The sequence below is a fragment of the Squalius cephalus genome (assembly GCF_949319135.1).
Source record: "Squalius cephalus genome assembly, chromosome: 9".
Taxonomy (NCBI): Eukaryota; Metazoa; Chordata; class Actinopteri; order Cypriniformes; family Leuciscidae; genus Squalius; species Squalius cephalus.
Window position 1 is genome coordinate 1,890,332 of NC_137130.1, and position 26,829 is coordinate 1,917,160.

Sequence of the window (26,829 nt, forward strand, 5' to 3'; positions counted from 1 at the left end):
GGAAAACAGATCAAAACAGGGCAATAATTAAGGAGAATTAGCCAATATGACTAAAATGTCCAGATGGACACTATCAAAACGGCAATCAAGAAATTAACCGATGACAATCCTCGGAAGTACATATTGCAGAACATAATGCAGAATTTAGCAGTCAAAATGGATCAATCGTTGATTCAAACCTTTTTCAGCAGCTGTCAGGGTCGAGTATAGTGCAGTCTGGATGGTGTAAAAGTTGCCGATGTCTGGTAAGGTTAGGCTAGTGTGCACATGACCATGGACATATTTCACGTCCCATATTTTATTTAATTTCAAGTCATTCAACTGTGCTCTCCTCTCAGAGTTATAGTCACCATCGATATCTCCCACCACGTGTACGCTTTTAGAGTTGCTCACTCTTTACTGTGTACAACTTAATGTTTAGTAGGCTATATATTACTTAGGTATTAGCAATCACTTGAGTATACAGCTACAACTTATCGCGCTCAATCGCATCTGCCTGCTGATCGCTGATTGGCTAAAAGTGCGTGCTCGCAGAGAATGCTCTGGTGCTCGTTGGTGATGTCAACACCAACGCCAGCTGACTCTGCATGGGCGTGTGTGTACAGTAATGTCATGATGACTGATTTTATGGACTACATGCACACTTTAGTGTAGTTTTTTAACCAATTAGACTTTAAAATGTAGATGTTTGAAAACCGCCGAACTGACCCCAAACCAGCCCAAATTTTGTCCACCCGCCCAAACCCTTTTTTACCCGCCCAATCTGGCAACACTGCTCTTACCCTTTTATGCTACTAGGCATCTCACTGGCTAGAGCACCCCTAGTGACAGGATTAAATAACACACGCCCTGAAAGCTAATTCGCCTTATTCACCTGGCGGCCATTTTGAAAACTCGAACGCCGTTGAGGGGTACACAAACCCGGAAGTTTGACTCCGACGCATACGATCTTCTATAGAAGATTCAGCAGCTCCAGACATATAATAAAACTAACCTTAAAATTACGACCAGGATCCCTTCTGATGTGTATTATCCATTGTCGAGGCTATAGCACGTTAGTTGGATAGAAAAAAAGAGCTATAGAGAGTATTTTGCTAAATATGTGTAGGCCTACTATATTACATATTTATTATATTTGTACTTATATCATTAAATAAAGTTGTTATTATAATAAAAAAAACGCATTATATTTAATTTGAGTTATTTTAACCTTAAATAATACTGCCAGCTGATATGGCTCTCTGTATGTTTACAGCATTAGACCTAATAGACACCTAATAATTAGACACCTGTGAGTTGTTTTTTTCTTGAGAAAATGTAATGCCTATCTTGTGTACCTAATATTTATCCAAATAAGTCAATATTAAATCAAATCACAATAACTGAATTGAATTGAAATAATAAAAAAGCGTAGCTTACCAGAAATTGTACCATGTAAACATTGTAACATGTTGTCACTAAACCTAATAAAATTCAGTTTAGTTACTAAAAATGTTTTGACAATCACGACACGCTTATTGTAATGCAATAATTTTTTTTTACATTGGGGAACACAGCCGTGAGGCGCCATTGCACTGAGATAAATCGCGTTTTGAGAACTCCCGGAAGGTGGTAAGTGTACCCCTCAGGCTCGGTGGAACGTTCGAGGTGAATAAGGCGAATGGGACAAAATGTAACTGTAAAACTGTTACAATATAGTAACAAACTTTCGGGTGGAATAGCTTATAGAGTAAATAAAATAAGCATGGAAAATACGTTTATTCAAGTGTTCTATTAGTATACTTCTTTTTAACTAAAAAGAAGAAAGCATACTTTCAGTCTACATTTTATATACAGTATTTCTCAAAAATATACTTTATGTACTTCTCAGAAATATACTTAATTACACTTAAGTGTTCTTGACTTATACTGAGAGAAAAGTCCAAGTATATTTGGCCAGTACTTGTACTCAATCTTTTAATCGAGATATACTTAAAAGTATAATTATTCAAAGTATACTTGGCTTGTAGTTGTGTTAACTCTTTTGATTGAGTAGCCTATTAAATATATTTTTTACATTGTTTGTCATATACAGTCTTATGAACCTTTGTTTGAAAATATTGATTAAAATATTGATATAAAACAGATATGTTTAGTCATTCAGCAGTCTTGCAGCCTGAACCACTGCAGGAAATCCACACTTACAGGAAGTTGAGATGCAATCGAACTCAAAGTGACAAAGTTCAGAGCATGAAATGATGAGTTAATAAAGTGCTAGCTGCTCACATGCATTAACTTAACCCAAAAACTGGCAATGTGATCTGGGTGTAACATAGTTTTTGTCATCTTGTTTGGGGCGTAAGAATGATTTTTTCATCAAATCCTTTTATCATGTATCACAGCCTGGTCTGTCTTGAGTATGCTGGTCACATGATTTGTTTAAAAAATTTTGTGATTATTAGTCAGCCTGACCTAAATCCAACATGGCTGCCAGTGGTGCAGGACATTCAGATTTTGAGATAAGTAAATACACTCGCCTAAAGGATTATTAGGAACACCAAACTAATACTGTGTTTGACCCCCTTTCGCCTTCAGAACTGCCTTAATTCTACGTGGCATTGATTCAACAAGGTGCTGAAAGCATTCTTTAGAAATGCTGGCCCATATTGATAGGATAGCATCTTGCAGTTGATGGAGATTTGTGGGATGCACATCCAGGGCACGAAGCTCCCGTTCCACCACATCCCAAAGATGCTCTATTGGGTTGAGATCTGGTGACTGTGGGGGCCATTTTAGTACAGTGAACTCATTGTCATGTTCAAGAAAACAATTTGAAATGATTCGAGCTTTGTGACATGGTGCATTATCTTGCTGGAAGTAGCCATCAGAGGATGGGTACATGGTGGTCATAAAGGGATGGACATGGTCAGAAACAATGCTCAGGTAGGCCGTGGCATTTAAACCATGCCCAATTGGCACTAAGGGGCCTAAAGTGTGCCAAGAAAACATCCCCCACACCATTACACCACCACCACCAGCCTGCACAGTGGTAACAAGGCATGATGGATCCATGTTCTCATTCTGTTTACGCCAAATTCTGACTCTACCATCTGAATGTCTCAACAGAAATCGAGACTCATCAGACCAGGCAACATTTTTCCAGTCTTCAACTGTCCAATTTTGGTGAGCTTGTGCAAATTGTAGCCTCTTTTTCCTATTTGTAGTGGAGATGAGTGGTACCCGATGGGGTCTTCTGCTGTTGTAGCCCATCCGCCTCAAGGTTGTGCGTGTTGTGGCTTCACAAATGCTTTGCTGCATACCTCGGTTGTAACGAGTGGTTATTTCAGTCAAAGTTGCTCTTCTATCAGCTTGAATCAGTCGGCCCATTCTCCTCTGACCTCTAGCATCAACAAGGCATTTTCGCCCACAGGACTGCCGCATACTGGATGTTTTTCCCTTTTCACACCATTCTTTGTAAACCCTAGAAATGGTTGTGCGTGAAAATACCAGTAACTGAGCAGATTATGAAATACTCAGACCGGCCTGTCTGGCACCAACAACCATGCCACGCTCAAAATTGCTTAAATCACCTTTCTTTCCCATTCTGACATTCAGTTTGGAGTTCAGGAGATTGTCTTGACCAGGACCACACCCCTAAATGCATTGAAGCAACTGCCATGTGATTGGTTGATTAGATAATTGCATTAATGAGAAATTGAACAGGTGTTCCTAATAATCCTTTAGGTGAGTGTATATATTAAACTTACTTTTCTTTTGAAAAAAAAAAAAATTCTAACACTGCTAACATTAATTATGAACATTTTCTTAAGGTGCTGAAAAAGAAAATTTATAAAAATGTTGTTCATGTTGTTATTTAGCACGTTTTGAAATATATGTTACACCTGAGTCGCATTGCCACTTTTGGGTATAAAAAAGGGATTAACCCTACTTTTGACTATCTTTGTATTCTGGGGTATTTTTTATTTTTTTTATTTTTACAAATTATAAAATGTACAGGTTAAACTGATACAGCATGCCTGTCTTGAGTATTCTGGTCACATGATTTGAAAAACAACAACAATATTACAAACCTGTCATCCCCCTTTTTGAGAATATATGTAATATTGCACTATCCAAATTTAAATGGTTGTAATTCAAGAATGCTTTAGCTATACCAAAAATAGCCACTGGGTGTTTTTTGTAAAACATTTATTTATTTTTAGTCTCAATACAGTTTCAGACCTTTCCGACGATATGTGTTTTGTCAAGATTAGAAAAGTTTTTTATTATAAAGTAGTTAAAATAAACTTTGTAATAAGAAACCTGACACCACCCACTAGGTAAGGAACTTGCTAAAATAATTTAAAGTACAATTTTTATGGTAACGCAAGGTCCGATTTCAAAACGGTTTTCTCAGGCTGAATTTTGAGTTTGTAAGCTTTCCAATGATATATAATATATAATGTCAACATATATAATGTATGTTATAATGAGTTGAAGTATAGGATATAATTGTTTTAAACATGCAATGGCAGTTGCAGTTATAGATTTGGTCCTTTTTTTATACCCTAAACAGGCAATGTGATCTGGGAGTCACAACTCATAAAATCCAAAATACATCATTTTTCAAAAATTCTTTTGGATATGATTTACTTAAGTCCAGATGATATAAAAAAATGATATGAAATTATTTGTTGCTTATCATTTTCTACTCTTGCCTGTTTAAGGGTTAAGGGTGTGGTTATTTTAGATGTTGGTGGAGTTTAGAAAACAGGAGGCAGCTTCACATCAGATCATCTGTCATTTTATTACTGAAGCAGTTTTGAAGAGTTTGTCTTTTCATATTTGTGGACTGAAAGCGCTGAAGATGTTTCACATCGTTTTCTTCTGTCTGTGTTTCTGGCGTCTGGATGGTGAGTTTTAAATATGACTTTGGTTGTTTCTCTTCTGGTACCATGTAATAAATTACAGGTTAAATTAGACAGAGAGGATTTAACATTCACTGTTATTCTCATATAGAAATAATTGAGCTGTGATTTTACTGTGAGATCAAGTTTGAATTCAGGTCTAAACTCAGTTATTAGTGTAGGCAGAAATAGCGGGGGTCAGGACCCGATCTCAGGGTTTCCCCCCTAAAAATATCATTAAAAACCAAGCTGTGTATTGGAAATAATATAATAATATATACTCAAATAACTGTAAGTAAAACAATACAAACACAAATGAGGTAAAACAAAAAGTTCAGAAACATTGAGTCCTCACTCCCTTCCCTCACAGTGCTTTGATCAGCAGACAAACATAATGATTCATGAGTGACGGGTTTTAGCGCGATAAGATATCCGATGTTGAACGTGTTTATCGTGCAATTTATACGCGAAAATTAGTTTTTATGTGCATGTGATACATACTTTATTGTGTGTAATAGGCTTACACACGCACCCAACAACAAGCATTAAGTGTTGTCTATAGCACTACTTGAACAGGATTGGTTTCTCAAATGATAAACCACTAATCCCAACCAGACGAATAATACACACGTACACCACACCACTACTAAACCTACCCTAAACCTAACCATGCATATCATATGCACGTAAAAACTCATTTTCGCATATAAATTGCACGATAAAGACAATGCATGCTATAGAGACGCATTTAGTGTGACCGGGTTGGTATATTCAAGTGATCACAATGCCAGGGTTTCCTAAATATAAGTTACATGGTAAAGAGTGGGAGAGTCACTAACTCTCAAAACGTGAATTACACTGTGGAGGGAGATGAGGAAGGCTCTTAGTTCATATAATTGTAACTCTAAAAAATACAACTCACTGTTTGTTCACAGTTGAAATCAAAACTGAATATGAAACTATATGAAACCTGCATCAGGACATCTTTTACACTTCTGTCTGAAGTTAAACTGCAACACGAAGGAAAGCGCATTATTGCTGTTAATTCTTTGTTGACAGTTTTGACTGTCGTAGTGTCTGAACAAGCGTGAAATACCTGCTAATTTTGTTAATTATTCAGTTCACTTTTTGCATTACTTATTCTGACTGTTGACATTGAAAATGTTCCATCTGTTTTTCCAAGGGTATCGGTTCATTTCTTGATTGCCATTTTGACAGTGTCTGTGTCATGATTCCTGTCTTGTGTTCCACTTGTTTTGTGTGTACTTTTGTCATTTCCTGTATATGTACAACAACTGACAAAGTAACAAGTGAAACACAAGGGCTATAAATACACAGGGGCAAACAAGCTTAACTAAATGAGGAAACAAGATACACCTGGAGACTAATCAACATGAAAAACTACATAGGACTACAAGACAGGAAATGACAAAAGTACACACAAAACAAGTGGAACACAAGACAGGAATCATGACAGAGTCTGTCTGCGCATTTTAGTCATATCTGCTAAAATTTCTTTCTTTAGTTTTCCTGGGGAATTTAACTATTTTTATATTATTTTAACATTATTTTGTTTTAATGAGTTTAATAAAATCATTATCAACCTTATTGGCATGGCAATAAAATTATATAACATTATATTTATAGTTAAAGTTTTGGGTGTTTTTTTGTTGGGCTCTTTGGCTGGAAATCGTTCTCCCGATCTGGGAACGCTGCCGGTGGAGAGAACAAAGTTCTTCAGTCAAGGCTATTTTATTCACTTTAAACATCAGATGAAGTGGTTATTTTCTCATTAATACAGACGATGCTGAGTCATTTATAAATTAGTCATGATAAAAAAGAAAATGAATGTATTTGTCCATGAGTCTGCTATGTTCGCGATTATAGCGTTAGCTTGTTTAATATCATAGTTTATTGGATACAACTACAACTAAGGCAAACAAACAGCGCTGTTTTCAGTTGTTTTCTTATGTGAACATGCGCCAATGCCCTGACAATTTTCAGACTTAAAAATGTTTAAGGTCTACGAGCCTCTGCATGTTGTCTCTGATCAAGTGTCTCTTGGTTTGGAGCAAGTATAATAATATCCTCAGAGATATTCCCTCAGTACGAGCGCTGATGCAACTTCATGTTGATTTTGCTCACTGTTAGAATAAGGAGCTCGTCTGGAGCTGGAATTGGATTCAGGTCTCAAATTATTGCTTTATTTGCCAGCCTTGAATCCAAGCATTTGCTCACAATGGTATCTCATAACTGATTATCTTAGTCAGCTCTGAGGTCACAGTCTTTAGCAGCTCGTCTGAGACATGTGAGAAACTGTTGCACCGTTTCAGTGTTTTTGTTTGAGCGTCTCACTAATGCAGTGTTTACTCTGAATAAAGTGAGCATTTAGAGTGTCACAGCAGTGGTGTAATCCATTGTGGATCATATATGAAAATATCAAGAGAATATGTTTACACTTTTAACACGTCATGGGTCAGTGTTTACTATGCTTGAAAATGACAAGAAGTTGAGGCGCACTGGAGCTCAAAGTGATAAAGGTCAGAGTGTGAATTATCAGGAATAAAGATCTAGATGTTCATGCATTAACACTTATAGATGTGCAGTTATTTTAGATGTTGGTGGAGTTTCACTTCATTTCACTACAGAGCAGCTTCACATCAGATCATCTGTCATTTTATTACTGAAGCAGTTTTGAAGAGTTTGTCTTAAAGGGGGGGTGAAATGCTATTTCATGCATACTGAGTTTTTTACACTGGTAAAGAGTTGGATTCCCATGCTAAACATGGACAAAGTTTCAAAAACTAAGTTGTACGTTTGAAGGAGTATTTTTGTTCCAAAAATACTCCTTCCGGTTTGTCACAAGTTTCGGAAAGTTTTTTTCGAGTATGGGTATGTGTGACGTCAGATGTAACGGAATTTCCTTATATGGGTCCTAAGGGCACTTCTCCGGTAAGATCGCGGCCGCGCGCGCACTCTTAGACCAGAGCAAGAGAGTGAAAGCAGTTCGCCCTGCCCTGCTTTTGGGAAGTCAATGTCACCAAAGAAGTGGGTTTTTGGTTGCCAGGGCAAGACAACCCTGCACAGATTCCCAAAGAACCCAGCATTAAGGAACCCGTGGATGGAGTTTGTTTTCCTGAGCATAAACGGAGTTGTGTAAGACTGTTTGTTCCCTGCATTTCGACGATGATTGTTTTATAAACAAAGCCCAGATCGATGGTGTGAGAAAGTGAACCTCACTTCTCACTGTTACGCACTCTCGCATTGACTGTGAATGGCGTTACACGCGAGAGCGGGAGAGACTCTGGACATTTGAACACGCACACACATACACCTGCACGCTCCTTTATAAACATGATGCCATGCTTAGGCTACTTGTGTTATTTTGTGAAGGGGTATGGATGGCTAATGAACACAGGGGGGGGGGTTGTGTTTAAAGAGAAGGCTGACGCGGGGCTATGCGCCATTAACGCATTCGCGTTCATTTGTTTGTAGAACAGTTAGTCCGCGATTTCATTCACAACACTCAAAACTAATTTGTCACTGCTTATTACTTCCTACTTTACCACCTCCATGACTTTTAGTGCGGTACCCACTAGTTCATGTCCCATTTACTCCCTGTTTCTGTCTGAAATCCTAGTTAATTCATACATATTGTGACTCACGCATTTCCTGCATCCCGGTCCGATTCGACTGCTCCTTTGCGGATGCGCGCGCCGCTGTAGGGGCGATATTTATCTCGGTCACAGGGCAGAGGGTGCAGAGCATTGTTCACAGGGGTGTTTGTTTGTAATAATGTGTTGTATGTATATGTGTGGTGTGAATAGGTGGTGTAAATGTTGTATAAAATGTTAGTGATATGATGATAATATTTTGTTTTCATGTAATGTTTATTTTCTACTTAGCTTATAGCTTACTTATGGCCTTAGGCTAAAGATAATACCCTGAATGTTGGTATGGTCCAATTTGGCTTAATGCTTTGGCCTATTTAAAAGGGCCTCATTCTGTATTCGGGGAGGAAGGGTGAGTACTATTTTGCTGTGAGGCTATGTACAAAGTGTTTGCTCTTGTTGGAAGCTAAAAGCATTGTGCTATTTTGATTTATTTTTGATTATTTTGTTTTCTTGAATTCTGAGTTAAAATATAAATAAACTTTATTTTATTTTTTGGAACAATTAAGATCTGGTAGCCGTCTTTTCCACCTCCACTATCGCAAGCTAGTGAGCCTACACATCCCAATACTTGGGGTGACGTTCGGTCCCCCACATTTGGTGGCAGCGGTGGGATGGTACGCTGACCGACACTGGCTGACAGAGGAGGAAAACGGCGCCAGTCCCGGGGGAGAATGGCATATCGGCGGATAGCCAAAGGTGACCCGAAGGAGGTTGAAAAGGAGACCGATGAACTCCCAGATGGCGATGGTGGGGCCCAAGCAATGGGCGGAGACCAGACAGAGGGGACTGACCTTGCAACCCTGCGTCATCTCCTTGAGAAGACTCTGCAGACACATGAGAGGGAGGCGTATAAGCAGGAGCAGCGCTGGAGGAGTGTGGAGATGCAGCTGAACCAGTTAAGGGATGATGTGGAGGCAGAGAGGAGGCATCCACCTACAGCTCCACCAGGGCCTCAACCAGAAGGGCCAGTTCAGCCGGCAGCTGGTGCCGGTGGCACCAGCACCGGCACCAGCAGCTCCAGTTCCAGCTCCGATTCAAGCTCCAGTGGCGCCGGTGGCACCAGCAGTACCTGCAGCTCCAGCAGCCTGGGCCAGATCGGCCATTCCAAGGTTCGAGGAAGGGGACGACATCGAACAGTACCTCACCACGTTCGAGCGGCTGGCCACAGCTTACCGCTGGCCTAGAGAGGACTGGGCAGTGTTTCTGGTGCCATACCTCACTGGGAAGGCCCGCAGTGCCTATGTGGCCATGGGTGTGGACCGGTCGATGGAGTACGACAGTGTGAAGGAGGCAATACTGCACAAATATGAAATCAACGAGGAGGTGTACCGGAGGAGGTTCCGTTGCCTTTTTCAGAGGAGGAGAATACCCCTCCAGCCAAAACAAAGTGCAGAAAGAGCAGAAGACAGCGGAGGCAGGCTAGGCTAGTGGGCGCCATGGAGAGAAGTGAAGAGCTACAACTTACCCAGCCAGTGGATGATTGGGATGAGGTCCCAGATAACTTTGAGCAGCTGCAGAGAGAGGACCCCACATTGCAGAAAGCGTATGACAGGGTCACACAAGTAGATGGTATGTCCACTGAGATGCCTACTTCACTGTCTGGAGAAGGCTACGTAGTGAAGGAGGGATTGCTTTACCATGAGCCAGGCGATGGCAGGACAGAGCAACTGGTGGTTCCTAGGCAGTTGAGGGAAAGGGTGTTAGCCATGGGGCATACCATCCCTTGGGCAGGTCACTTGAGCAACACCAAAAGCTATGAGCGTATTGCAGCCAGGTTCTATTGGCCAGGGCTTTATAGTGAGGTGCAGCAATACTGTAAATCCTGTCCCGAGTGCCAGTTCACCAGCAAGAGGAAAACTAGCCCTTACCCCCTTCAGCCACTGCCAATCATAGAAGTTCCCTTCTCTCGCATAGCCATGGACATTGTAGGGCCCCTGGAAAGAACCCAAACGGGGTTCAAATACATTTTAGTCATTTGTGACTATGCCACCCGCTACCCTGAGGCGTTTCCTTTGCGCAAGGTTACGGCTGGTCCAATTGCGCAGGCCCTGTTGCAGCTATTTTCTAGGGTAGGCATTCCCCAGGAAGTTCTAACCGATCAGGGCACCGCCTTCCTGTCAAAGACATTAAAACAAGTGTATAGCTTGCTAGGCATCAAAAGCATCCGGACCACCCCATACCACCCTCAGACAGACGGGCTGGTTGAACGCTATAACCAGACTTTAAAGGGCATGTTGAGGAAGTTTGTAGCGGCCAATGGTAAAGACTGGGACCGCTGGTTGCCTTACTTGCTCTTTGCCTACCGGGAGGTCCCCCAGGCCTCTACCGGCTTCTCGCCGTTTGAACTTCTGTATGGGAGACAGGTGAGGGGGCCTTTGGATGTCCTGAGAGAGGCCTGGGAGGGACCTCAGACCCCCAAATCCCACAGCGTCCTCATGCATATCCTCAAATTGAGGGACAAGATGGAGGAAATGACCGAGCTGGTGCGGGATGACCTGGAGCAGGCCCAAACGCACCAGAAGGCCTGGTATGACAAGGCTGCCAGGCAGAGGCACCTCAACCCAGGGCAGAAAGTTTTGCTTCTTCTGCCCACCTCGGAAAACAAACTGCTTGCTAGGTGGCAGGGTCCGTACGAGGTGGTGCGGAAAATGGGTCCGGCCACCTATGAAATTGACCTTCCTGGGAGAAGAAAGCCCAGACAGACCTTTCATGTCAACCTCCTGAAAGAATGGCATGAGAGGGCCGTACAGCCAGGAATATAACTCCGGGTGCAGGCGGTGATGGAGGAAGAGGAGAGTCCTGAGCAATTCTTCCCCACCAGTCAGCCAGCATCTACCCTGGAGGTATCCCACTTGACCTCCCACCAGCAGAGGGAGCTAGAAGGAATCATCCCTCCTGACCTATTTCAGGAAAAGCCGGGATTTACTTCTGTGGTGGAACACTCCATTCCACTCAAAGACACTACCCCAATATGCCAAAGGATGTACCGGGTTCCTGAGCGTCTTCTCCCGTCTCTCAAAGCCGAGGTGGAGGAGATGCTAGCCTTGGGGGTGATTGAGCGCTCTTCCAGTGAGTGGAGTAATCCTGTGGTGCTAGTGCCCAAAAAAGATGGCACTATGCGCTTTTGTATTGACTTTCGGCGGGTGAATGCCCAGTCCCACTTTGACGCTTACCCCATGCCTAGGCTCGAGGACTTGATCGAGCGCCTCGGCAAAGCATCCTTCATCACTACCTTGGATTTATGCAAGGGATACTGGCAGGTGCCTTTGGCCAAGACAGACAGGCCATACACTGCATTCCGGACCCCGCAGGGTCTGTTCCAGTTTGTGGTAATGCCATTTGGCCTGCAGGGGGCGCCAGCCACTTTTCAAAGACTTATGGATATCGTGTTGGCAGGTACAGACTCTTTTGCTGCTGCATACCTGGATGACATAGTGGTGTACAGCGCCACCTGGGGGGAGCATCAGCGTCATCTAGGTGAGATATTGCAGCGCATTCAGCGAGCGGGCCTGACCATCCACCCAAAAAAGTGTACCATAGCCCAAGAGGAGGTCAAATACCTTGGCCATGTTCTGGGTCGTGGTGTGATCCGGCCGCAAAAGGACAAAGTCGAGGCAGTACAGGACTGTCCAAGGCCCCAGACAAAGAAGCAGGTTAGGTCATTTCTGGGGCTGGTGGGCTGGTATCGCCGATTTGTGCCAGACTTTGCCCGACGAGCAGCTCCCTTGTCGGACTTGACTCGGAAGTCAAGCTCCACCCAGCTTCAATGGGGGGAGGAGCAAGACAAAGCCTTTTTGGATTTGAAAGAGACCCTCTGCAAAGATCCAGTTCTCCAGAGCCCTGACTTTGGAAAGCACTTCACTGTCCAGACGGACGCATCTGGTGTTGGTCTTGGGGCGGTGCTGCTCCAAGGAGAGGGTGACGACAAGAAACCTGTGGCGTATATTAGCCGGAAACTGTTCCCGAGAGAGACCAGATATGCGGCCATAGAACTTGAGTGCCTGGCCGTGAAGTGGGCGCTTGACACTTTGAAATATTACCTGCTTGGTCGAGACTTCACCCTAGAGACTGACCACCGCGCCTTGCAATGGCTAGGGCGCATGAAGGACTCCAATGCTAGAGTCACCCGCTGGTTTTTAGCACTGCAGCCCTACAGGTTCACGGTGCAGTACAGAGCGGGCAAGCAGAATACTGTTGCAGACTTTCTGTCTCGCCACCCTGTTGGCGAGACTCCAAAGGGGGAGGGAAATGTGAGAAAGTGAACCTCACTTCTCACTGTTACGCACTCTCGCATTGACTGTGAATGGCGTTACACGCGAGAGCGGGAGAGACTCTGGACATTTGAACACGCACACACATACACCTGCACGCTCCTTTATAAACATGATGCCATGCTTAGGCTACTTGTGTTATTTTGTGAAGGGGTATGGATGGCTAATGGACACAGGGGGGGGTTGTGTTTAAAGAGAAGGCTGACGCGGGGCTATGCGCCATTAACGCATTCGCGTTCATTTGTTTGTAGAACGGTTAGTCCGCGATTTCATTCACAACACTCAAAACTAATTTGTCACTGCTTATTACTTCCTACTTTACCACCTCCATGACATGTAGTGCGGTACCCACTAGTTCATGTCCCATTTACTCCCTGTTTCTGTCTGAAATCCTAGTTAATTCATACATATTGTGACTCACGCATTTCCTGCATCCCGGTCCGATTCGACTGCTCCTTTGCGGATGCGCGCGCCGCTGTAGGGGCGATATTTATCTTGGTCACAGGGCAGAGGGTGCAGAGCATTGTTCACAGGGGTGTTTGTTTGTAATAATGTGTTGTATGTATATGTGTGGTGTGAATAGGTGGTGTAAATGTTGTATAAAATGTTAGTGATATGATGATAATATTTTGTTTTCATGTAATGTTTATTTTCTACTTAGCTTATAGCTTACTTATGGCCTTAGGCTAAAGATAATACCCTGAATGTTGGTATGGTCCAATTTGGCTTAATGCTTTGGCCTATTTAAAAGGGCCTCATTCTGTATTCGGGGAGGAAGGGTGAGTACTATTTTGCTGTGAGGCTATGTACAAAGTGTTTGCTCTTGTTGGAAGCTAAAAGCATTGTGCTATTTTGATTTATTTTTGATTATTTTGTTTTCTTGAATTCTGAGTTAAAATATAAATAAACTTTATTTTATTTTTTGGAACAATTAAGATCTGGTAGCCGTCTTTTCCACCTCCACCATCGCAAGCTAGTGAGCCTACACATCCCAATACTTGGGGTGACGTTCGGTCCCCCACAGATGGATTTGCAGATCGTCTAATGCTTAGGATCGAGCAGTCGCAATGATAAAGATTCGCGGTCGTGCGTTGGAACCGGACGGTGAGTAAAACTGTTGAACTGAACAAATGTCTCTGTGTGTTGTCACTAGCTTGGCGCGTTAGCACAGCTAAGCTTCGCCCACAGGGCCCGCCTCCAGCCGCTCGTTTTTTTCCGGAAAGACTCGGTACAGTCTATCTTTCTGTTATTAATATAATAAAACAAAATACTTTTTGGAGATATGAAGGATGCAATATTACTCTATAGGTACTCAAGATTAACAGGAGATTGAGTGAAAATGAGCATTTCACCCCCCCTTTAACATATTTGTGGACTGAAAGTGCTGAAGATGTTTCGCATCGTTTTCTTCTGTTTGTGTTTCTTTTAAAATTGTTTTTATGGCTTCAGTTCTGGTTCCATGTAATAAATGACTGGTTAAATTAGTCAGAGAGGATTAACATTCACTGTTACAGGACAGCACTAACATTTACTAACATCTACTAAAGATATATGGATATACCAGTTTGCACACGCTGTGCTTCTTTTCTGTGTCTTTATTCGATTTCATAAATGTTAGTTAATCCACAATAACGTTTAAGAAATCTACTAAAGACAGAAAAGAACCACAGCATGAGTTTATACAGCAACAGTAAATTCATCCTATAACTTGTTACAACATTAAAGTAAAAGTGTGTTTTTATTTAGTTTTTGTTCCATATATAAATCTATTTCTACTCTATTTCACTTGTCAACTTTTGTCTTTGTGTTGCTGCACAATATTATTAACATCACATTTAAATGATTAAAAGTATTTTAGTGAAGCTTCATCAAACCAACATCAAGTGATTTTAAAGCTTTAATCTGTGAAAAACTCTGTTCTTCAGGTGTGTTTTATGATGAAGATGAAGATGGTGTGTTTGGTGATGGAGTTGAATTTAAGGCTTTGATGAAGGGAGATTCATTCACTCTAAACTCTGATCTTACTGAAATAAAGGATGATGATGTGATTCAGTGGAGGTTTGGATATGATGAAGACACTTTAATAGCTGAAATCAATAAACGGGCCGACAGAATCGCTGTATATGATGATGTTCTTGATGGGAGATTCAGAGACAGACTGAAGCTGAACATACGATCTGCATCTCTGACCATCATAAACATCACTGAAGAGACTGGATATTATTCTCTACAGATCAACGGTGTGAGAAAGAGAAAGATCAATATTGGTTTCATTGGTGAGGTTAAACACATTTGTTTCACCTTTATTTAATGACAACATTTGTTTATTTTTGTTGGTTTATGATATTGTTTATTTCAAACATTTTAAACTATTAGTAAAACATTACTAAGTGATTTCACAGTATTAATCTGACAAACCCTGTGTGTGTTTTTGGTTTTACAGCAGGGACGTCAGTGTCAGTGAAGGAGGGAGAATCATTCACTCTAAACTCTGATCTCACTGAAATAAAGGATTATGATGTGATTCAGTGGAAGTATGAAGAGACTTTAATAGCTGTAGTCAATGTAACGGCCGACAGCATCGCTGTATATGATGATGTTCTTGATGGGAGATTCAGAGACAGACTGAAGCTGAACAATCAAACTGGATCTCTGACCATCATAAACATCACAACTGAACATGCACATTGGTGTGTTCAGCTGTGAATGTGGGTCATGTGACTCTCTCCTGGTACAAAGGAAACAGTTTATTGTCCAGCATCAGTGTGTCTGATCTCAGCATGAGTCTCTCTCTCCCTCTGGAAGTGGAATATCAGGATAAAAACTCCTACATCTGTGTGCTGAACAATCCCATCAGCAACCAGACTCAACATCTCAACATCACTCAACTCTGTCACACATGTTCAGGTACGGCTGATATTAGTTGATGTCAGCGCTGATATTAGCGTTTATGAACTGATCTGATCTCAGTTTGATGCTTTTATTGCTCAGACTCTGTCCACTGTTATGGTCCTACTGAAGCTGTGATCCGATTGGTCCTCTCTGCTCTGGTGGGCGTGGCTACTGTCATTGTTCTGGTTTATGACATCAGATCCAGAAGAGCTGAACGAGATCAAGCACATATTCACACATCAGAAACCTAATGGTGTCATTTCTCACATTACTATTTTTTGTCATTTATTAATCTTCCTTTATTTGTAATGGCTTTAAATGCTGGCATTTACTGTGTGTTTATTTTCAGGAGGCTTATTTCCACCCATTTTATAGATCGCTTGTGAGATTTACTTATTTGTGGCTTTATATGTTCATCTTTTTCAGAAAGTATTGAAATCTAAAGCAGAACGTTGAACTTTAAAGGTTCTTCAAGTGTGTTTTTTGTTCTTCTAATGTTTTTGTCATAATAAATACTGATGATTGTTTAGCTTGCGCTCTCTCTTTCAGCAATATATTTTTCAAAAGGCTTTACATTTTTATGTATAAACTTTACACCGTAAACCTGAATAAGCTGGCAAAACTTAAATCAGTTGCCTCGCTTTTTAAGCTAAGAAATTTAAAGTTTAAGTAAACAGAACAGTCAGATTTTTATTTTGTAGTCATACATTTTAATTGATCTCAACTTCAAATATTTGAGTAAGCTAATTAAAACATTTAACTTAAAATTGTCATAAAATCTTGACTTAAATAATTGTATTAGTGGAAACATCTGTTCTACATCTATTCTCAAACCAAGCCGCAGATTTCACTTTACTTCTGCTGTCCATGTGTGTTTGCTTGTCTTTAAAGTTTTCTCACTCTGAAGTTCAAGAGTCTCTCCATGTTTTCTTACATTTATTATATCGGGCGCCCCCTGCAGGAATACTTTATGTAAGTAATCTGGATCTCTAGTGGTGCTGCACTGTAATTGTTACACCTTGTTCATGATCAAGTTTTCATTAAGCTGTTATTTAACGGCACCCAGAGCTACTAACCTTTTTTTTTTTCTTTTTTTTTTAACTAAAGAAAGCAGTGCTTGCTTTCCATTTTTAATATCAGTCATGTTGCTCACTTTCTTCATTCCAGGTGGCTCATGTTGTTATGAATTGTTTTGCCACTCCAGACAGCAACATAGTGTCGGGCCAGATCCGGCCCACATCCGGTACATGCGGATTGAACGCTTCCCAGATGTGGGCCGACACTATGTTGCTGTCTTGGATTGGAATGACCAGGTTAAGATAACGTTAAAGCCCACATTGCTCTTGTGCACGGACTCGTTCGTTAAGCACAAGATCTCAGCATTCACTGATCGTCCAGGTCGCTCTCATTCACCATTTGCTCAGCGAGTTACTCTGGCGTCGAGTAATGATGCTCATTAAATATGCCCTTGTATCCGAGCTGCACCAATCACAGCGGGTTATCTGATATAGGCGGGCCAGAGGCGAGATGACGACAGCGCTGTGACGTTGAGGTCATTAGCAAACATTACAAGATGGCTATGGATGAACACCAGTTGTTTGAAACGGCTTTGGCCACTACAATGAACGAGTTAGACTTGGCTTTTTCTCTAAAACAGGAACAGAAGACGGCGCTCGAATCCTTCCTTTGCAAGAAGGACGTTTTTGCTGTTTTGCCGACCGGATACGGCAAGAGTTTAATCTACCAGTTAGCTCCGCTGGTAGCTAAGCGTATGGGGCTTGCTGTGATTGGTCATAGTGTTAGCCAATTGCGTGCAGTGAGATTTTCAAATGCATGCTTGGTGCCGCCCCTCGAGCTGGCCAAGTTTCATTAGTCGTCGCCAGACCATTAATCTTTCAGATTTAGATCTGGATTTCCAGGCTAGTGCAGGACAGCAAATGCGAGTGAATTTTCTGTCATGTTTGCAGGCAGGGCCGGCTCTAGCCCTTTGGTTGCCCTAGGCGAGATTGAGTTTCGCCGATGTACGAGTTTTATTGGCCGTTAAGACAAAAAAATAAAATAAAATAAAAAAAGTATGAGATGTATCAGCCCAAAAAGCACGTCGGTCCACCGGAAATCTCCCGGTAGTCCCGATGGCCAGTACATGCCTGTGCACAATACTAAGTAAATTTATTTAGTTTGACACCTTAATGGCTGAGATGAGAAGACTTACCTCTATAATGGGCTTTCTTTTTATCTTGATTTCTTTTTCTTCCCTGTGCACCAGAGAGTTTAGACCGCTTCATTTTCTATCAACGCGCCAGCACTTGCCTAACGTAACGTAATGCAACGCCCCCCTCCCCCCGTTAGGAAATGATCGACAATAATCATCAATTCAATCTAATAATCAAACTGACAAGTAATTAAACGTATGACTGAGGGGGCACCTTAGGATGATCACGTTTAATAAACATGTTTTATTTCGCTTGTCATTCTAATTCTATGATTAATGGGAAGTAGGCCAAGGGCGACACTAGAGGGCGCCTGCGTCCCCAACATTTTTGTCGCCCTAGGTGATCGCCTAGTTCGCCTATAGCAATCGCCGGCCCTGTTTGCAGGACTGTGATATGAAGAGTGTGCAAAGTAACACATTTTATCAACTGTGTGAAAGTGAATCGCACAAAAATACCTCCAGTTTCACAGTCGACATTACAACGCGGAAACAGCGTTTTCAAATTTATCCACTTAGGAGAGCGTTTTCAAAAAGCTTCGTTTTTATTAATAAAAACGGCATCTCAGTGTGACAGAAGACCAACACGGAGAGAAAAATATATTAGTGTGGACAAGGCCTGAGAAAGAGGAATTAAAAACCAACCGGACGGTTCTTCTTTAAAAGAAACCTAGAAAACTAACTTTTATGGAAACGACCATCTTCATAAATTTTAATGAGAACAACACTTGACAATACTTATTACCTCTAAACATAATTTACTCACACATCATTCTTAAACTCCTGAAGACTGTGTCCTCAGGACCAATCACCATGAACACAGACGGGTTTCTGAAACACAACATCAAAAATATCTGGATATTAGCACTGGAATCCTCATTTATTTGCAGGTCCGGACGGCGTCGCAGAGCATTTGATTGGACATGAAACCTGATGAGAAGCTGAAGTGCAGAATGATGTCATCAAAATCATTGATCCATATTGGTGAAGTGAGAGACTAGGTTTTGAACACTTATATCTTCTAAATGTTACTTTTGCCATTGTTTTGGAGCACACTAGCTCCAAATAGATAACAGTAAGGCTAACATATGTATACTAAAAGACAAAAAAACTCGATTTTGATTTCATGGGGACTATAACCCTTGTGTCTGGGTCTGTAGGACCCGTTTTCATTTTTTATCAAAAGAAAAATGATGCGATTAATTATTTTTTCAAACTCAGTCTCATTGGCCTTGGCTCATTTTCAACATATATCAGAACACATTTTCAATGACCACACACTGTACACCCCTCCTACACATTTATATTACGCACACACGGGGCTAATAAAAGTGTGGAAATTGTAGGTCCTGCGTACCTTTACTCTGTCCTCCTCCTGTCAGGGCCTGCTGTTATTGTGTGTGTGTGTGTGTGTGTGTGTGTGTGTTCTTGTATATGGTTTATGGGGACACAAATGTGTATAATGACATGGGTATTACAACGTAAACATGGTTTATGACGACATCTGTGTTCGCCGTTCCCGCAGGACGCGATGGCGCATACATGGCATACATGTATGTGTTTCCTCCAGTTTCTCTGATCCCAGGAGTTCTAGCCAGAGTTCGCCAACAAGGGTCTTGCCTCTTGCTGATAGCGCTGTGTTGGCCGAACAGAGAATGGTTCTCGGAGATAATATCTCTCCTCGACGGCTCGCCATGGGCGATTCCGGAGAGGAGGGACAATCTGTCTCAGGCGGAGGGCACGATATTCCATCCCAGTCCCGACCTGTGGACCCTTCATGTTTGGCCCCTGATGGGTACCAACTGAGGGACACTGGGGTTTCGCCTAATGTTATTGAGACCATTCTGAATGCTAGGGCCTCCTCCACTAGAAATAATTATGCCAGTAAATGGGGTGTCTTTGAAAGGTGGTGTACAGCACATAATGCAGATCCGGTCAACTGCCAGATTGCTTCAGTTCTGGACTTTCTGCAAGAAAAGTTGTCAACAGGCTCATCCCCTTCCACTCTCAGGGTTTATGTGGCCGCTCTTTCGGCTTGCCACGCCTTGGTGGATGGGGTGTCACTCGGGAGGCATCCTCTGCTCGCTCGCTTCATTCGTGGGGCCAGACGACTGAGGCCGCCTATAAGAACCAAGATCCCTACATGGGACTTATCTATAGTGCTTGAGGGTCTGGTTGAGACCCCCTTTGAACCTCTGGAGTCAGCGTCTGACAAACTTCTGACCTTAAAGATGTTTTTTCTAATGGCTATAACTTCTTTAAAAATAATTGGGGATATGCAGGCTCTGTCGATCTCGTCATCCTGCTTAGACTTTGCCCCAGGAATGGTGAAAGCGATTTTGCACCCTTATCCTGACTGCCTGCCAAACGTTCCTTTCTCGACTGTACATCCGGTCACTCTTGAGGCCATCTGCTCTCCGCCGTTTACAACACCGGAACAGGAGAGATCTCACAGACTGTGTCCAATCCGTGCTATTCAGACCTACGTCCACCGCACTAGCCAGTGGCGTAAGTCAGAGCAACTGTTCGTCTGTTATGGGGGCAGTAACAGGGGAGAAGCTGCCACCAAGCAGACCATGTCACATTGGGTCAGGGATGCTATTGCTCTTGCCTATGAGGCGCGCAGTCAAGTACCACCAACGGGTCTACGGGCTCACTCCACCAGGGGGTCGCCTCCTCTACTGCTTTGGCAAGGGGTGCCCACTTACAAAATGTTTGTGACGCGGCAGGCTGGTCCTCTCCGCACACATTCATAAGATTTTATAGTTTGGATGCTCATGCCACTCCTGGCTCTCACGTCCTTGAGTCGACATCACAAGCTAATGTCTGAGGCCTTCTTGCGTTCTTGTGAACACACCTACACAACCGTAAGGGGTCCAGACACCTTCAAGCACGGCAGCGTGGGTATTCTCGTTCCCAATGTGCGAAGTAGCGCAGCATCGATTGTAGCTTTTGAAAGGGAACGTTCCGGGTTACTTGACTGTAACCCTGAAAAAGCGGAACGAGATGCTGTGCTGCATTGCCGTGCTGAAGATGTCCGACTGCTCTTCAAACTAAATATCTGACGATGCACCTGCGGCTCATCTATTTTATAGCCGCGTGTCGCGGTTGCGCACCGATTACGTCATCGACCGAGGCTTTATTACCTCCGGGTCAATTCTATTGATGTGTTACACATAATATTCACAGCCAGTCATGTTTAAAGATGTTCCCAATACGCTAAGCAGCGCAGCATCTCGTTCCACTTTCAGGGAACAGGGTTACAGTCTAGTAACCCGGAACGTACCTGGAGTAACAAACAGATTATGAGTACTCGTGCAGCACTTAGAGCAGCGTGCGGCAGCAAGGCATGACGCGCGGTGAAAGATAAATGTAACCCTTGACTCACGTTAAATAGGTAAGGCGAAATTAAAAGGATAGACCAGTTGCTAGGTTCAGCAGGATTACCATAGGAACTACGGTGAATGTGCAATGAAATGGCTGGAGGCAAAGAGTACGTAAGAAAAAGTATTATTTAGTAAACAAATAGAAATAAAAACAGTTCAAAATAAACAATATTTAACAATAAGCATAGCCGGCATATGCAACACAAAAAAATATCCCCAGTCCCATTGAGCTCAGTTTGTCTTTCGTATGTTATAAGTCAAGTCAATTGTCTTTATAGTTCAGTTCTTTTTTTCCTTAAAAGTGGTGTTTTAAGGTGTTACCACTCGGCACGGTGGAAAAGTGGTTCTTCGAAGTTCAATCCAGTTCTGGGCACAGGCTCGCCATCTCCATCCGGAGAGAATCCAGGAAATCCACCCAGGGTTTTCTTAACCATGTAACACTAGCCAAGATGAGGTATCGTGAGGAACCAGCAAGGCAACAACAACACAGCCAACAACAACACAGCCTCTCCAGTTCGTGGTCCTTCACAAACGACCCAAAAGTTTTAGCTCGGACCGTCTACAGCCTGTCTCGCTCATTCCCCGCGTGCAAAAGGCCGAAAACTCGTGAGTGATCCGGTCCGCAGCTTGGAAGGCGGGACTAATATCATTTCCAACAAATCAAAAGGTCGTTATCACCCAACTTGACCGTGAAAAACAGGAAAATAAAGTTTGAGCGAGGGAATCACACTTCCTCTTTTCAAAACAAAAGTTTTTTCAAAATAAAAATGCATAAATATAAATACAGCAAAAAACAAAAGTTTTTTCAAAATAAAAATGCATAAATATAAATACAGCAAAAAGGAGAGAAAATTACCCATTTTCTCTACTGGGTTACATAAAGGATAAAATCAATGCAAAGAAATCCACTTAAATAAATGAAAAAAAATTATAAAACACACACGTGTCCATCACAGAGGGACTTAAAGTCAAAATAACACCAGTATAACGTATGAAACAATCAGTTACAAGAAATACAGCCCTTATTAAATCAGCATGTAAACTTGTGTGAGCTACCGCTGTGAATGCTCATGCACACTGGGAAGGAAGAAAGAAACAAAGTGCATACAGAATTGAAAATAATCCAAGATATTTGAAACGAACAAAGATATTTGCTTGACTGTTTTTCTATCACAAGGACCATTTGGAGTTCCTAAAGGCACAGATGGGCTGATGGTGATCAAGGCCTGTATCCCAAGATGTTTTGGGGGTCGATGAATTGTCACACCTTTAATACGGTGGGGGAAGTGTAATAATCTGATTGGTCAGTTTGAATGTCTCACATTTATTTAGTCACATGGTCAGGAAAGGATAAAAGATTGAAACTTGCTCTGGCTCTCTTATTCTCTGGGTCCCTTTCTTGGGGCTCTCTCGCTTTACCTCCTGTTCTCTCTCTCTCTCTCTCTCTCTCTCTCTCTCTCTCTCTCTCTCTCTGTCTCTCATATATATATGCTGGGTACAATTAATGGTATAAGTTATCATCTCATACATCTATTTTGTAACTATTTTAAGTGTAACCATAACCATATTTTGTCATTAAACCTTTTCAATTACAAATAATGTGCTAACTAGTTTTGATTTGGAATTGCATTTGAATATTGCAATACAATATCGTCACTCTCTATAGCAACGCTCTCCCACATATTAAGCTATTGTAACTGCGCTTATTTCCGTCGTTGGTATAAGTAGCAGTGGGTGGAATAGACAAGAAATGTACAGTTTTCTACCATCTTGCTGACAACGTTTCTTTAGTCATTCTGCAGTCTTGCATCCTGAACCCCTGCAGGAAATCCACCCTAACAGGAAGCTGAGATGCAATCGAACTCAAACTGACAAAGTTCAGAGCATGAAATGATGAGTTAATAAAGTGCTAGATGTGCTAGATATAGGTCAGTCCTGTCCAGTTTTACTGAAACTCTTAATGGCTCTTGGAGCTTGTGTTTTAGCAAGAGAGTCCTGCCAGTCCTGTACTCGGGTCTCAGCATTTGAATAGATGTGCTGAGTGGATTAGGGTGGGCAGCACTCTCAGTCTAGAACAGGTTCCTAAACCTGTCTCATCACAAAGTTTTGGTTCCTGCCCCTAAATGTATATAAACTGTAAGAGAACGTCCACTTAGTCAGACTTTGGAACTGCAGCCGCGTCATCGCGAAGTCCTCAATAAAGAATAACTTCTTGAACGTGATCCAAATGTCTTTTCATCAAATCCTTTTATCACAGCCTGGTCTGTCTTGAGTATGCTGGTCACATGATTTGTTTAAAAATTGTGATTATTAATCAGCCTGACCTAAATCCAACATTGCTGCCAGTGGTGCAGGACATTTAGATTTTGAGATAAGTAAATATATTAAACTTTTCTTTTGAAAAAATACTAACTCTGCTAACATTAATTATGAACACTGTCTTAAGGTGCTGAAAAAGAAAATTTATAAAAATGTTGTTCATGATGTTATTTAGCACGTTTTGAAATATATGTTACACCTGAGTCACATTGCCACTTTTGGGTATAAAAAAAGGGGATTAACCCTACTTTTGACCTTTTTTTTTTTTTTTTTTTTTTTTTTTTACAAATTATAACATTTACAGGTTAAACTGATACAGCCTGTCTGTCTTGAGTATGCTGGTCACATGATTTGAAAAACAACAACAAATATTACAAACCTGTTATCCCCCTTTTTGAGAATATATGTGTGGTGGGGCGGTGCAATTTTGAGACACAAGCCCAAGTTGTTTACTAATAAGAAAGTCCGACTACACCACCCTAAGAGTTAACCCCAGGGAAAATACTCAAACATTGAGCAAAGCACACAGGTTCGGTTCCCTCATAGAATTAGACAAGAGACGCGAGTAAAATACAAAAATACAAAAGTTTATTAATACAAAAATGACTTAATGTTGGACACTGAAACCCCACTTAAAAAAAAAAAAAAAAAAAAAAAACACATATACAACCCAACTTGGTTTGTAGCAGTTATGTGTATGTAAAACAAAAATTAAATACCAGCAGGGCTGAGGCTCCCAACGGCAATCAATGTGGATTTTGGTAACGGGACCAGAAAATAATTATTCTCACATTCACTTGCATTGACGATTTTTCAACCTAGAGGTCCAGTGGGGTTTTATGGATGGGCGGGACTTACCAGCTCTATAACGAACACAAACGGAGCTGTTACCAGTCATAATTCTATCCCCACACTCCCAGTCATAGTTACGTTCAAACTCTTACCACCAGGATATCACGTCAAATATCACGCTTAGACACAGATTGGTCAGTCATGCCCACCGATAACACAATGGGATATAGGGAATCATGCCTATTTAGTACCCGAAAAGAGTGTTAAACCCCCACAGCCATTCCAGCACTATATAACAAGCACTTAAAGGAGAACTCGGCAACTCTAGCGAACTCTAGTCACTTCTTCGCTTATTTTCCCTTTTGTTGTCGCATGTTTACCCCACGAGCTCCCCCTACAGCTGTGGGGGGGGGGCGTATATTTCACAACACGGTCGTAAAAAACTCACTTGCGGCGGCCTCCTCCCCCTCTCTACCGCTGCTCATGTACGTTTGTTTTGATCGGAGCAAGCCAACTGTATCGTGTGGAGCTATGTCTACCGAGGTGGGTAATCTGGTAATACATCATACATGCGTGTGTGTTTATGTCGAATTGCCGTAAAGCAATTCATGTTTCGCGCTCGTTCTCGTTCTCATTCTCGCTTCTCACGAGACTTCCAATTTCTATCTTGCCGGGACGGTAGTCCCCAAGTTGCAAGGTTGGTTTTCCGCCTGGGAACGCTGGGGGGAGCGGGGAAAGTCACCAATATCACCAGAACAGGTTGTTTAACCATCCAAATGATTTCTAGACAGTTTTATTAAGTTAAAAAAGTTACCAAGTTCTCCTTTAACAATAAACATGTCTGTGACGTGAACAATCATCAAATCCACTAAGCAGTACGAATGGGCACCAGCACCAAAATCGCACTGATTAATAAACACGATTTCAAGTTATGCATACCAACCAACAATTCCCAAAATTATCACCTATTAAAACATAGCACGCTTACCTACAACCACTGTCAACACGAGCAAAACAAAACGGGGAAATCGGACGTGACGCATCCCAGGTAACAGCCAATCAGGCTTTAAATGGAAGATACTACTTGCTGATAGGCTAACGCTGCTGTCAATCACCTAATCCGGTTACATTATGTAATATTGCACTATCCAAATTTAAATGGTTGTAATTCAAGAATGCTTTAGGAGCTGTACCAAAAATAGCCACTGGGTGTTTTTTGTAACAAATTAATTTATTTTTAGTCTCAATACAGTCTCAGACCTTTCCGACGATATGTGTTTTGTCAAGATAAGAAAAGTTTTTTATTATAAAGTAGTTAAAATAAACTTTGTAATAAGAAACCTGACACCACCCACTAGGTAAGGAACTCGCTAAAATAATTTAAAGTACCATTTTTATGGTAACGCAAGGTCCGATTTCAAAACGGTTATCTCAGGCTGAATCTTGAGTTTGTAAGCTTTCTTATGATATATAATATATGATGTCAACATATATAATGTATATATAATGTCAACATTATATGAGTTGAAGTATAGGATATAATTGTTTTAAACATGCAATGGCAGTTGCAGTTATAGATTTCGTCCTTTTCTTAAACCCTAAACAGGCAATGTGATCTGGGAGTCACAACTCATAAAATCCAAAATACATAATTTTTCAAAAATTCTTTTGGATATGATTTACTTAAGTCCAGATGATATAAAAAATGACATGAAATTATTTGTTGCTTATCATTTTCTACTCTTGCCTGTTTAAGGGTTAAGGGTGTGGTTATTTTAGATGTTGGTGGAGTTTCACTTCATTTCACTACAGAGCAGCTTCACATCAGATCATCTGTAATTTTATCACTGAAGCAGTTTTGAAGAGTTTGTCTTTTCATATTTGTGGACTGAAAGCGCTGAAGATGTTTCGCATCGTTTTCTTCTGTCTGTGTTTCTGGCGTCTGGATGGTGAGTTTTAAATATGACTTTGGTTGTTTCTCTTCTGGTACCATGTAATATGACAAGTTAAATTAGACAGAGAGGATTAAACAATAGCTGTTATTCTCATAAAGAAATAATTGAGCTGTGATTTTACTGTGAGATCAAGTTTGAATTCAGGTCTAAACTCAGTTATTAGTGTAGGCAGAAATAGCGGGGGTCAGGACCTGATCTCAGGGTTTCACCCCCTAAAAATATCAGTAAAAACCAAGCTGTGTATTGGAAATAATATAATAATATATACTCAAATAACTGTAAGTAAAACAATACAAACACAAATGAGGTAAAACAAAAAGTTCAGAAACACTGAGTCCTCACTCCCTTCCCTCACAGTGCTTTGATCAGCAGACAAACATAATGATTCATGAGTGACGGGTTTTTAGCGCGATAAGAAATCAGATTTTGAACGTGTTTATCGTGC

General features: G+C 41.5%; 1 protein-coding gene across 1 annotated transcript in view; it reads left to right on the top strand.

The window, feature by feature from the left end:
- Positions 1–15,516: 15,516 nt before the first annotated feature.
- LOC307164734 (uncharacterized protein) overlaps positions 15,517–26,829 on the top strand; it is a gene marked incomplete at its 3' end in the record, with an annotated part of 182,775 nt that continues 171,462 nt past the window's right edge. Inside the window, exon 1 of the mRNA XM_079881794.1 lies at positions 15,517–15,738. Coding sequence (XP_079737920.1) covers positions 15,612–15,738 — 127 coding nt within the window. The 5' untranslated portion in view covers positions 15,517–15,611. The remainder of the gene's footprint in view (positions 15,739–26,829) is intronic.